This window comes from Tetrao urogallus (genome assembly GCF_951394365.1).
Source record: "Tetrao urogallus genome assembly, chromosome: 1".
Taxonomy (NCBI): Eukaryota; Metazoa; Chordata; class Aves; order Galliformes; family Phasianidae; genus Tetrao; species Tetrao urogallus.
In genome coordinates, this window is record NC_136813.1 from 158,907,083 (window position 1) to 158,918,927 (window position 11,845).

The window sequence follows — 11,845 nt, forward strand, 5'->3', positions numbered from 1 at the left end:
ACAGTAAAATACCTGGGAAGTCAAACACTGACCAACAGGGATTGGTTACTTCTACTGAGAGGGATATAAAATGTTCAACGTTAAATTAACTAGCAAATATCAGGCTAAACTTTACAACTCCAGTGCATTTACTTCAGCAATGACTTTTCATAACAAACATAAAGACACCCAAAATATTCATCTGCAATAAGCATATAAAAATAATTTCTTACTCTCTTATTTGCTGTACCAGTTCATGAGTTCCTTTTGTTGCTTTCCATCGCCCTAGCCAAAATAAGTTAGTACAATCATCTGGATGGGCTGCCTGCACACTGGGCAGGGCTTGTTCCTCTTCTTCAGTTTTCTTGCACACGTAAAACACGACATGAGATGTCCCGTTTTGCCATGTACTATGCAGCCATTTTTTGGCCTGCTTTGGCATATGACACAGGGCTCTATGCTGCTAACAGGCAGACTGATCTCCGTACCTTCCTCTTTGTCTTTCATTTCTTTCTTCTCAGGTTCCTTGAAGTCCTCCTGGCTGCTGCAAAACACGCTACTAGATGTAGATGGCTGAGAATAATCTTCACTTTCCTGGGACTCAGATATCTGTACTGCTTTATCTTCATTCTCCTCCACAGCTGGTTCTTTATCTTCATCCGTTTTCACTTTCTTACAGTCAGGAACATCAAAACCTTCGTCAGATTCCAGGTGGAAAGAGCCTTCTGATTTGCTCTTCACCAGTTTATCGCTCTTCTCATCAGGAAGCCAGTCCTCACGGAGGGCCCAACATCTGTGGCAATGGCGTGGAAGCGGAGGATTCATTTCACTGCATTCAGGGCACTTCCAGTAGTCCTATAGTAAATTAAAGGATGAAACAGCTTTAGCCACTTAGAATGCTCATTACTGAAGTATTCAGAGATCATTCAGAATTCATTACTGCTAAAATAATAGCGGTTTGGAGCTATCAACAATTTTGTATAAGAATTCCAGTCAGTGTCCAACTCTGCTTTATGGTCCTGGATTAAAATAGCCTCACTGTTATACGACTTCCTATTTTCTTCCCTCTTACAGTAGATTTACAAAATAGAAGTGTAATAATACTGGCTTACTATTTCTTAGCCAAAATTTGAGAAACTTCTTTCTGGCAAAATGGCCGTTGATCCCATGAGTTTCAGCAACTGGAAAACGGTGGAGACTGAAGGGACGCTGAGCTGGGATGCTGAGCTGCTGGTGTGCAGAGCGGCCAGATGAGGGCACTCTGACACAGCCGGGCGTCGCTCACAGCGGCACCAAACACCAGCCATTAAAGAGGAGTTGCATCACTGCATCTCAGAGCTTCCTCCACACCGTTCCAAAAATAAGCCACCACCTCACTAAAGACACGCCCTGCTTGTAAGGACAAATACCTCCTTAGAATCAATACGCAGAAGGGGAAAAAATTAAAAAGCTTCTTATTTGGCACACCTGAAATGCTCTCTGCTTTGAGCTCTGAATAGCATCAGCAACATCAAAAGCTTAAGAGCCTAATCCCTAAAAACCGAGTACAGGTGTTCTTCCACACACAAGCAGTGCTACATTTTCAGATTGCTATCTGTAAAGCACAGGGCTAGCTAAGTCCCCCAGTCTACAGACCATCAAAGAACAAACATTTCAGGTAATTCTTCAAAACAGCATTCTTCAAACTTCAACTATGAAGAGCAACAAAATGAAGATGCTTTTAAATTACAGCAGGTATTTTTTTCATGCCTGTATATTTTGCTCCAAAATCCTGAACTTCCTCCCCCACTCCAGGAACCTTCTGACAAAACTTAAAAGCCATCTAATCATTTTACAGTACTGTTCTGCAAACAGGTGTGCACTCACATCTCCGTGCTAGGGATGGGCTCTCAGGCTGGACAATAAAACTAGACATTATGACTTAAAGGAGCAGCATTTTTATAATATATTATGACAATGATTTTTTTTCCCCTTTCTTTGTTTTGTTTTTCCATTTTGTATAAGGCAGATCTAGGCTCAAAAATAATTTCCCCCCTCTAAGACACAGAAACTGTAAATTAGTATTTTTCTTAATGCACCAGGAAACTTACTAAAAACATTTTTCACACTCACAACATCCATGTTTTGGATTCATCTACATGCCTCCACCTACTGTTAGCTCACCCAACTGATGACGCTTTGCCAGTCAAGATTTTACTCACAGCTAGAGAAATCTCTGGATCTTCATTGAATGAATCAGAATCACTATCTTCATCTTGATAAATAGTCAGCTGATACACCTATTAAAAATACAAAAGCACTGATGTAACTGACACTTAGTATTCAACTAAAAATCTGGTTTCTGATAAGACTACTTTTAATAAAATGCAGTAACAAGAAATGATGCACATACTCTCAGTTATGAAGTACTTCCACAAAATTTGATGACTAGTTTGGGGATGAGGAAGAATCTTTCACATTAGGAATGAAGAAAAATGTAGAGCATCCAGACAGGAAGAACCACTCCTAAAGAAGTGGTTCTACTCAATGCTGGTAGGGCCACACCTGGAGTACTGTATCCACTCTGGGCTCCAGTACAAGAGAAACATGGAGCTGGGGCAGCTCATCCTGGTGTAAAAGGGGCCCAGGGTGGGGACAGACTCATTCATGTATAAAAATATCTGAAGGGAAGACATGAAGATGACTAAACCAAGTTGTTTTGGCTTGTTTTGGTTTTTTTTTGCCCAGCCATGGGCACCAACTGGAGCACAGGTGACTGACTGAACACAGACACTGGCTGCCCAGAAAGGCTATGGAGCCTTCTCCTTGGAGGTCTTCAAAAGCCGCGTGGGTAAGCAGCTCTAGGTGGCTCTGCCTGAACAGGAGGATTGGACAGGGTGATCTATAGAGGCTCCTTCCAACCAGCAGCTTCCTGTAACGGTCACTACTGACTGCTGTTGGGAGCAGGGACCACCTCAGTCCTTTCCTCCTCCAAAGCAAACCGGTCTTTTCTCTCCACAGCACGCTAACTCACTGTAAATCACTACAGCCAGTCCCATTCCTTCTCTCCCAGGAATCATGCTTATGTATGCCCCTGTCTGATTCTGCCTTTGGTACTCACCTGATCTTGCCACGAGCCAATTCAGCTCTTAAGTAAAAGAAAACTAACACAGGAAAAAAAATATTTTCCTGCTTCCCTCGTGACAGTCCAGGTATCCAGATCTCTCAAAAATGATGACAACACCTATAGCACTGTCTTCAAGCCTCCTAAAGAAAATTTCTAAAACTTTATTTAAGCATGCCTCTATGAAACGTACGTATTCACTGAAGCAAGAACTCTTTAGCAAACCATTACGAGGAAAGTTTCCATTCACTATGAAGTGTTGTCAAAAGTCCAACAGTTCCAAATGAATGCCTCTAGAATTAATTATATAAGAACAGTCTCAACCCCAACTAGTGAGTTGGAATCAAACATGTGGATGCAATTTGTTATGTAGCACACCTGAAGAATTACTGTTGCTTCTTGTTGGAATCTCAACATTTAGTGTTTTTTTTTTGTTTGTTTGTTTGTTTTTTGTTTTTAGAGCTGAGGGAAGGAAATTTAAAGTACCTCATCATCTTCATCTGTGAGCTCCTGTCCTTCTTCATTATGGCTATAGTCTTCTGAATAAATAGATTCAACTTCAAACTCTACACTAAACTGGTCTGAAACAGAACCGTGGTCAAACCAATCAGAGTTTTCACTTAGCGAACTGGCATCAAGATCCTGAATGAAACGAAAGAAAACACATTCAATCTCACTAGACCACATCCATAACCATCACTGTTAAGATGAGAAAATAATAAAACATAAAACAATGTAGTAGCTATGGAAGACATGAGAACAGCTGCTGTTAGATGGAACAGCACTTAGGAGACAAATGGATTACAGCTGGCTAAACAAAGCTAGCTGAAAGCTTTCTGTGGCCTCTGGAATAGAGGAAGCAGTCAGCCCATGGCCACCATGGAGAGTGCTACTATTATTCCACAAAGGCTCTCCTAACAAGTGTAGAACACATGCTGTCTTTTGGCACGTTCATTAAATTCTCTATTTTTCATCAGCAAAATAAAGCATTAGCATACAGTCTGCGCTCAGTAATTCAGAATCCAGCATATGACTAAGAATACTACCAGCTTAGGTCTTCAGCAGCAAAGCTGTAGTGGAATTACCAGCAGCCTATAGCGATGAAGAATTACAATTTCAATTCTTCTTTCATCACTCTAATACTTATTTTAAAACAAAAGGTATCTGACATTTCTCCCATACTGTGCCAAGTAGTAAGAATTTGCCTAGTTTTTAATGAATATTCAGATGAATGTTGGTATTTTAAAAATGCTCACTCCAGCCTTGTCAACAAACCTATTAAAGATCCCATTCCATCCACCCATCTCCTAACTTCTCTTTCCTCAGACTCAGACAAATTAATTACAAAAGTGATGCTTATCTGCACTTGCAGTAACTACAAACTGTACCACCAAATGAAATAAAATCAAGTATGTATTTTGACTTACAGGAATGGAAACAGAGTCTGTGGAATCACTGCTGTTGCTTCTGTCCCGGCACAGCCCGCTGACTACGCACCATGAGAGACTTTCATCAAAGGTCAACGAGATGCTGTCTGACTTATGACGTTTTCTTCTGTCACTATGCAGATCATCTGAAGAATTTTCTTCTGGGCACATTCAAGAATCTTTATTACTCCAAAACATCTATGCAGTGTGCAGGTTTGTTTTGTTTGTTTTTTTAAACAGCAGCTTAAAATACAATTTACGTAAGAAGAAATTTGAGAAAACTAAAATCATCCAGAACTAAGTAAAGGCACCAGAAATTAACTTAAGACAACACAGTAACACCATGAAATGTGAAACGTTCCAGAAACCAGCAATTCAGGGGCTGGCTTTCCCTATTTGTGCCACCAGTATAGCTTTCAAGTGGCAGCCTCCACACGTAAGAAACAAAATAACTGCACACCTGGAAGCATTTTTACCCCTTTTCACACACGACATTTATGAGACTATTAACTTTGAGCAACACAGATAGGATTGTAATTGCACTAACCCCCTCTACAGGCAGAGGACAGAAAGAGGTTTTCAGGGGGCTTATGAGGCCACCCCAGAATTTGGAGGGAGATGAGTAACTTGCTCCCAGATCAAATGTGTGAAGAGGACCTCGTGCTAGGCCAGTTTGGGTTCAAGTTTCAGACACCTCAAGAAATTTGACAGCTAGTATCAGCACTAAATGCAGTGCTATTTACTCTGAATTCTTCAAATACATCATTATGCAAATAAGTTGGACAACACACAAACAAGAAAATCTTCAAGGCTAACATACTATATAAAAACTGAAGCATGAAAATACTTCAAATTGTACTTATTAAATATGCTTAGTCTGAAAGCCAAAAAGCAATGCTTTTTTACATACACCACGTTTTGATACATCAACCGACAGCAGCATAAGCAGTAGGGAGACAGCATTTATGGGGCAGGCAAATCAAAATTCAGCTCCACTGACTTTTAGAATGTTTGATAACAAAAAAATGTGTAAGAAAGCATTACAAAGTCAGTATATATGCACAGTGGAGTGAAAGTTCCCCAAGAGGACTGACAACTTGGTTCAGCAGACCTCACTAAGAACCTGCTGTCCCCTACAGACGCCCTCTGCGCGCCCCCTCTATTGTCCAACTTCAACCTGGCCCTGCGAAACACACCAAAAAATCCACCAGTGTCCAAGTCTTGAATCTTTCATTGTAAAAGAAAAGAGAACAAAACACTTGTACATACTTTGAGACTTCTCTTACTTTCCCTTGGTGCTTCTTGGCTCAGCCCCTTTTCTTTTTCCGCCCTGAGAGCCCCACCAAATTTGGTGCCCCCAGGCCCAAGGGTTGCTCCTCTCCATCGTTGTCCTCATTTAGTTGCCATGGCTCCATGCTGTACTGATACTGTACCACCACAAGTTTGCTATACACTATGAAAGTGGCTCCAAGGGAGCCGCTACCATCACAATTTAACAATAACAGTGGTTTAAAAGGAAGATTTCCTATAAATTAGAAAAAAAGTGTATATAAAAACACTATATTAAAAGAACTTTTAAGGTTGTAACAAACTAATAAACGGATGCAAAGGCAAGAGTTAATAATCAAACCTACAATAAGTAAGCACAACACAGGACCTTACGTGCTCTGGGTCATGCCTAAATATTACAGGTGATGATGATTAACTGTGACTTTCCATCCCTCCATCAGATTTTGTTGCAACATTAAAATGTTCTTTTAATTTAGTGCAAACCGCTTATCAAAGCAGCACAGTTCTTGGACCAATAATACAGAAGTCTATGCTGAAGACACACACACAGAAAGAACAAAAAAAGAAACACTACACAGAAACTAAGGAACTTTAAAATGTTCCCAAGCAATTGAAGAAAAAAAACCACCTATGCAATGACAGGAGGTTATCACTGCCCAGTTAGTTCAAGTGTCAACTCATGATGTAATGGAAGTGATGAAACAAAGTCGTGTAAGGAATCCAAAAGGGCGGCACTTAAGTTCAACTGCACACAACACCTCCATGTAGCAATTTAAAGTTACACAGGTTTTTGCTGACCAACTTCTTATTTACTAATTATCAGAAGAAACACTCCATGGTCTGCAGATGTATTTACTAATCATTATTAATTAACTACAGTAAAGAACTGGAGACAAATACAATGCTTATGTGGGCAGACTGTCATGAAATGCTTAAAGAATGGTCAGGTACCTAAATACATCCAACTGCATCCATTACCAATGGAAATCCAATGAGAGCTGCTTTAAGAGCAAAGAGAATGTGAAGTGTTGCAGTTGTCTACAAAGGGACCTGGAATGCACTTGACTGCATTAATAGAAACAGAAGTGTCCTCATTATGAAGGCAGCACAACTGACTAAGTCCTGCTGATGTGAATAATTTGGGTAGATCCACAAGGCAAATTCTTCTACCTCGCTAACACCTCCTAGTAATCCAAACTGTAATGTGATACTGGAGCAGTGCAAGGAATTGCATATCTCTTCTAGACTGAACGCTCTGGTTCAGACAAACAGAGAAACACTGTTAGCATCTCTCAAGGCCATTAAGGCAACAGGATGTCCTTGTCATGACACTCAAAGCTCTGCATCACGAATCTGCACGTACCAGATTCACTGTGTGTTCTCCTCCTAGAAGATGTTGTTGGCTGGGAAGTTGCATTCGATGAAGTCTGCTTCTCTTCTAACTCTTGCATGGACTCCTGATTAACAGAAATACAGAATAAGCCCACACAGGAATATGAGGCGAGGGTTAGAATTACTCTAACTGCATCCAAACAATTGACAATACAGAAATGAAACAACTTACATCTCAGAACATAAAAGATAATATTAAAGATTACCTTTAGAACAGTTTCTTTTTCAAGTCGAAATCTGGCATCGTCCTCAGGTGGAACAGCCAGTGTAGAGTCTGAAAACAAAGCAGTAAAGCAGCACTGAATTTGGTTATTAATTCCCTTCACTGAATGTACCTTAGCTGCAATTCTGCAGATGAAAGAATATACATACAGAATATTTTTACATTCCTATGAAGTATGTTTTACTAGCTATCATCTCACACGAACACTGAATTAAATGACATTCAACAGAAGAAACATAGACTGTTGTTAATTATGGATCCTTATGACCAGGTAGACTACGAATTAATCAATCATCTTCAAAGAAAAATTGTCTAAATTTAAGTTTGCTATCATAAGGACTGATACCAACAGCCCTTAAAACGACACCCCCAGCAGCTGGAAGTGCACCCTTAGGAAAAATTAAAACCAATGAGTGCTGTAGTATGGATTTAGAAGCCCGTTCACAAAACAGCTTCCACTATTTAACTTCTGCTACACTACTTATATTAACCAGAAATTACAGCTAACGTATTTTACGCTGCAGAAAAGTTATCAATGTTTTAAGTATGGTTTTTTCCTTTAAAAAAAAAAAAAAAAAAAAAAAAAAAAAAACAACAAACTCAGTGTTGACAGTGTTATCTTCTAAAAGTACGTCACTCCATTTTGGAAATGAAAACTGAACACTAACAGAACAGAAAGCATTTGCTCTGACTTCACTGTTGGCACAAGCTCACAAAGCTCATTTCTGGAATTAAACCTTTAACACCACAAAGTTTTAGCCATAAGAAATGCAAGCAGCTTTTTAATTGAGTCCTGTTTGTGCTTCATCTGGTTCAAATCCCACAACATTATCCAAATTTTAGTTTAAAACCTTCCCAATCCCCCAAAGGAATACTGTTTGCTTTAATTTGCCTTCATCTGTGAGCACTGCAGCCACCAGTGCATAAGGCCCAGCAGCTAATTATGGAGAGGCAGATGCCATCTGATTACCAGACAAAAGATGCACTGACATGAGTTACATTTTCTCTCCTGCTATTTCCCCAAACAGAAGGCTCTCCCAGACTAGCTTACCTTGTTGATTGATTGCTATCAGATTTCTGGAAATCATGGAATATATTCTCCTTAGATGGGGATAAAGAAAGATGATGCAGGTTAGCTACTTTAGCTTTACTTATTCATACACACATTCCACACTTTGCTGAAAAGTTCTTCCTTCCCCCCCCCCCCCCCCCCCCCCCCCCCCAACTGTGATTATTGGAAATTGCCCAAAAAAGCAAGGCAATTCCTATGACAAGTGTAGAAAACAGTTATTGTGAAGTGCTGAAGCACTTTCAGCATTGTTTCACTCAAAGGAAAAGGAAGAGTTTTTATCCATCTCAGTACAGTCGAAAGAGCATTAGCTTCTAAATGCACTCAGACAGAGAGCAGAAAAGTCACAATCCTTTCCACAAAGAGCCCCTAACAAATCAACATTTATTTCTAACGAGAGGAATTCCGAATCAGTGCTTTTCGGATGGGACTTCTGATAATCTGCACAGTCTGGCAAGACAAGCAATTTACTCAAAAGAAATGTTAAAATACTATAGCAAGGCTTGATTAGTGGCTAAGAGAACACACTGTGATTACATACTACTGTTCTCTGCTGTTGACTTCCAAAGCCTACATTCCTTCTCACATAAATCAGGCCAGCAGTCTGGTCTTAAATGTTTCTGCAATCCCCTTGCAGCTGTTACATTACAGAAGAGAATTTTCTTTCACCTTGGGATGGTCTGCCTGAGGCTACTGCAACACTTGCGAATGTGTGGAACGTTTGGGATTTCTTCATTACGGACACAAAGGTTAGTTCAGAGAAAAAGACCACATCAAGTGACAAATTAGGAAGGAGACCTTACCATTTGTCAAGCTATAAAGAATTAATACAAGGCCGTACAAATTGCGGTCTCCATTATTTCACAACCAGATTCTCAGAAAGGAATTCCATTTTACCTGTGTTCTTTTACTGAAAAGCTCGTTACTCCAAATAAATCCCCAAGAAGATCATTTGCACAGTGCACAATATGCTGCTCTTTTTCATCGTATAACTGTTTAGACATAATATATTGTCCAAGATAGAATATTACCTGTAAAACAAACCACAGACATTATCACATACAGAGGTTTTGCTCTTTGAAGATCAAATACAAGATAACACATTAAACTGTGATTTGCTCCCCTTACTTTGATCACCCAGAACTCCACCAGAGCTGCCATTTTCACCTATTGTTACCTAAGAAGTCTGTTATTCTAAGGACAGACAGAAGTTTTTGTAGATGTTGAGAAACTTGGGAAACAGTGCCTACCAACTGAGCAGGAAAATTCAAGCCAATACCTTGTTTCAACACTGTTTGTGAACCTCACTGCCTCCCCATCAGTCAAACCAGAAAAACAATCTCCCTGTATTTACTGCAATCTACTTTTATTAATTAAAAGTTCTCACCTCCTTCATAGTAAAAGTGTCTTTTTCTGCACCAGCTAACTTCAACAGCTTCAACAACAGTGGCTTTGGTTTAACCTGTGTGGAGATGAAAACAGAACATCATGCAGCAATTATTCCCTGAACAGCTCTACAGATAAACACAGATTGGTTTCCCTCTTCTACATTAACCTGACATAAAAGACACACCGTACACGATAACCTATCCAAGGCTTTGGCTCTGCAAAGTTAAACTTAAGATCTCTATGACTCTCAGGTCCAGAGTGCAAGAGACAAAGCAAAGATCAGGTTCCCATGACACTGTATGAGGCTGTGGTTTCACCCGTGGCAGCCAGCTCTGCCCCTGAATCTCATCACTTGGGACAGGCAGACAGACCTCGTTCTTCCCATTGTAGTATTTCAGTCACTCCTACACCCACAGTGCCCTCCCACAGGCTGGGCCAGCATTTCTCTCCACAGCCAATCTGTGAACAATTCCTGGAGCAAAGGGAGAAAACGCTCCCAAGTGATTCTTCCCCCTCCCCTTTTTCCCTCTGGCTGATCCCATTCACTGTGCTGTCCTCCAAACAGCTGTGCCAGCACAATGTAGGGGATGAGAACCAGCTGCAGGGCAGCCACAACTGCAAGCACGGTGCCTGCATGAAAACGGCTGGAAGTCCCTCGGCGCTGCCACTTTAACAGCACTGCCACTTTAACAACAGCACAACGATTCTGTGTCCAGGCTAATTTTAGTTATCCTAAAATATTCCCCCAATACAACACGAGACAAGGAACAAATCTTTAAAGGAAGAAGGGAAGCTTCCCTATATTCCATTTCAAACATTTGCTACAATTAACACCAAGCATTAGTGCGTTAGCAAGAGATCAGCTGCAAGAATCATGCATAGAAAAGCCTGCAGACAACACCGTGTGCCTACTCACTCCCATTCTAAAAGCTTCAGCTCCTTGGAGCACGCAGGACACGGCAGCTTCACAGAGGAAGCTCACACTAACTTATGGGGCGAGGAAAGAAAACGTGCGGGAGTGTAAACGCCTCTGGATCCCTAATAAGACCCTCCTATATAAGCAGAGGAGAGAATCTCCCCACGTGGGGAGCGCACAGCAGGCATCACCCCGCTGCAGCCCTCCTGGGCAGCGCCGCGCATTGCTGGGGGCTCGGACTAACGCTTCCTTACAAAGCCCGGCGTAACCGAAAGCGAAAACGCCAAATTTGAAACCCTCAGTTGCGCCTCGATGGCTTTCCCACACCCCGAACGACACCCATCATCCAGAGCTCATTACCCGCTTTGAACCGCTTCGCCAGGAAACTCGTATTCAGCTCGCCCAATCCTCCCAAGCAAGCAGCCTGCCCGCCACAGAGCTCCGGGAAACAGCGCCCGGCTCCCCGGCCCCCCACACGCGGGCGGTTCGGTTCTGCTCCGCTCTGCCCCGCTCTCACAGACGGGACCGAAAGGTGCCCGTGTCCCCGCACCGCCGCCCGCGAGCACTGACCAGAGCCTCCTGTTCCGAGGCGCTGACAGGAGAGCCGTCCGTCAGGGAGGTCATCTCGGTATTGCACGTTTGCCTGCAGTCGAGGGGACAACAGACGCAGCCTCACGTCACGATACGTCACGATACGTCACGACCGCACAGCGCTGCGCCCCGGGCTCGGGACAGCCGGGCCATGCGGGCCGGGCCGCCCTTATATAGCGCTGCCAGGAGGCAAGTCGGGGCTTGGCTACGGCCGCCGCGGCCCGACATGTCCGAGCATGACCCGGCGCGGTGCTGCCGAGTCACCGCGGGGCGGTGGAGCGCCGCTGACTCACGGCACGGCGCAGGGGAAGGCCGCCCCCCGCCGTCCCCGCTCTCCGATGCCTGCGGGCGGAAGCCGCGCCGCTCGCCTAGGCCGCGCTCCGACCTTCCCTGCCCGCCCCCCTCCGTCCCGCCCTGAGGCGGCCGCCCGAACGGCGTCCCGGCTCCCGCGGCTAGCTAACCGAGG

General features: G+C 42.8%; 1 protein-coding gene across 1 annotated transcript; it reads right to left on the reverse strand.

Annotated features, from left to right (window-relative positions):
• Positions 1-264: 264 nt before the first annotated feature.
• Positions 265-11,607, reverse strand: MDM2 (MDM2 proto-oncogene; the record flags this gene model as incomplete). Its single annotated transcript, XM_079533218.1, has 11 exons — positions 265-834; positions 2,181-2,258; positions 3,569-3,724; positions 4,510-4,670; positions 7,163-7,256; positions 7,398-7,465; positions 8,466-8,515; positions 9,381-9,514; positions 9,871-9,945; positions 11,359-11,431; positions 11,480-11,607. 11 exons carry the CDS (start codon positions 11,605-11,607, stop codon positions 265-267), a joined length of 1,587 nt encoding a protein of 528 aa, XP_079389344.1.
• Positions 11,608-11,845: the final 238 nt, after the last annotated feature.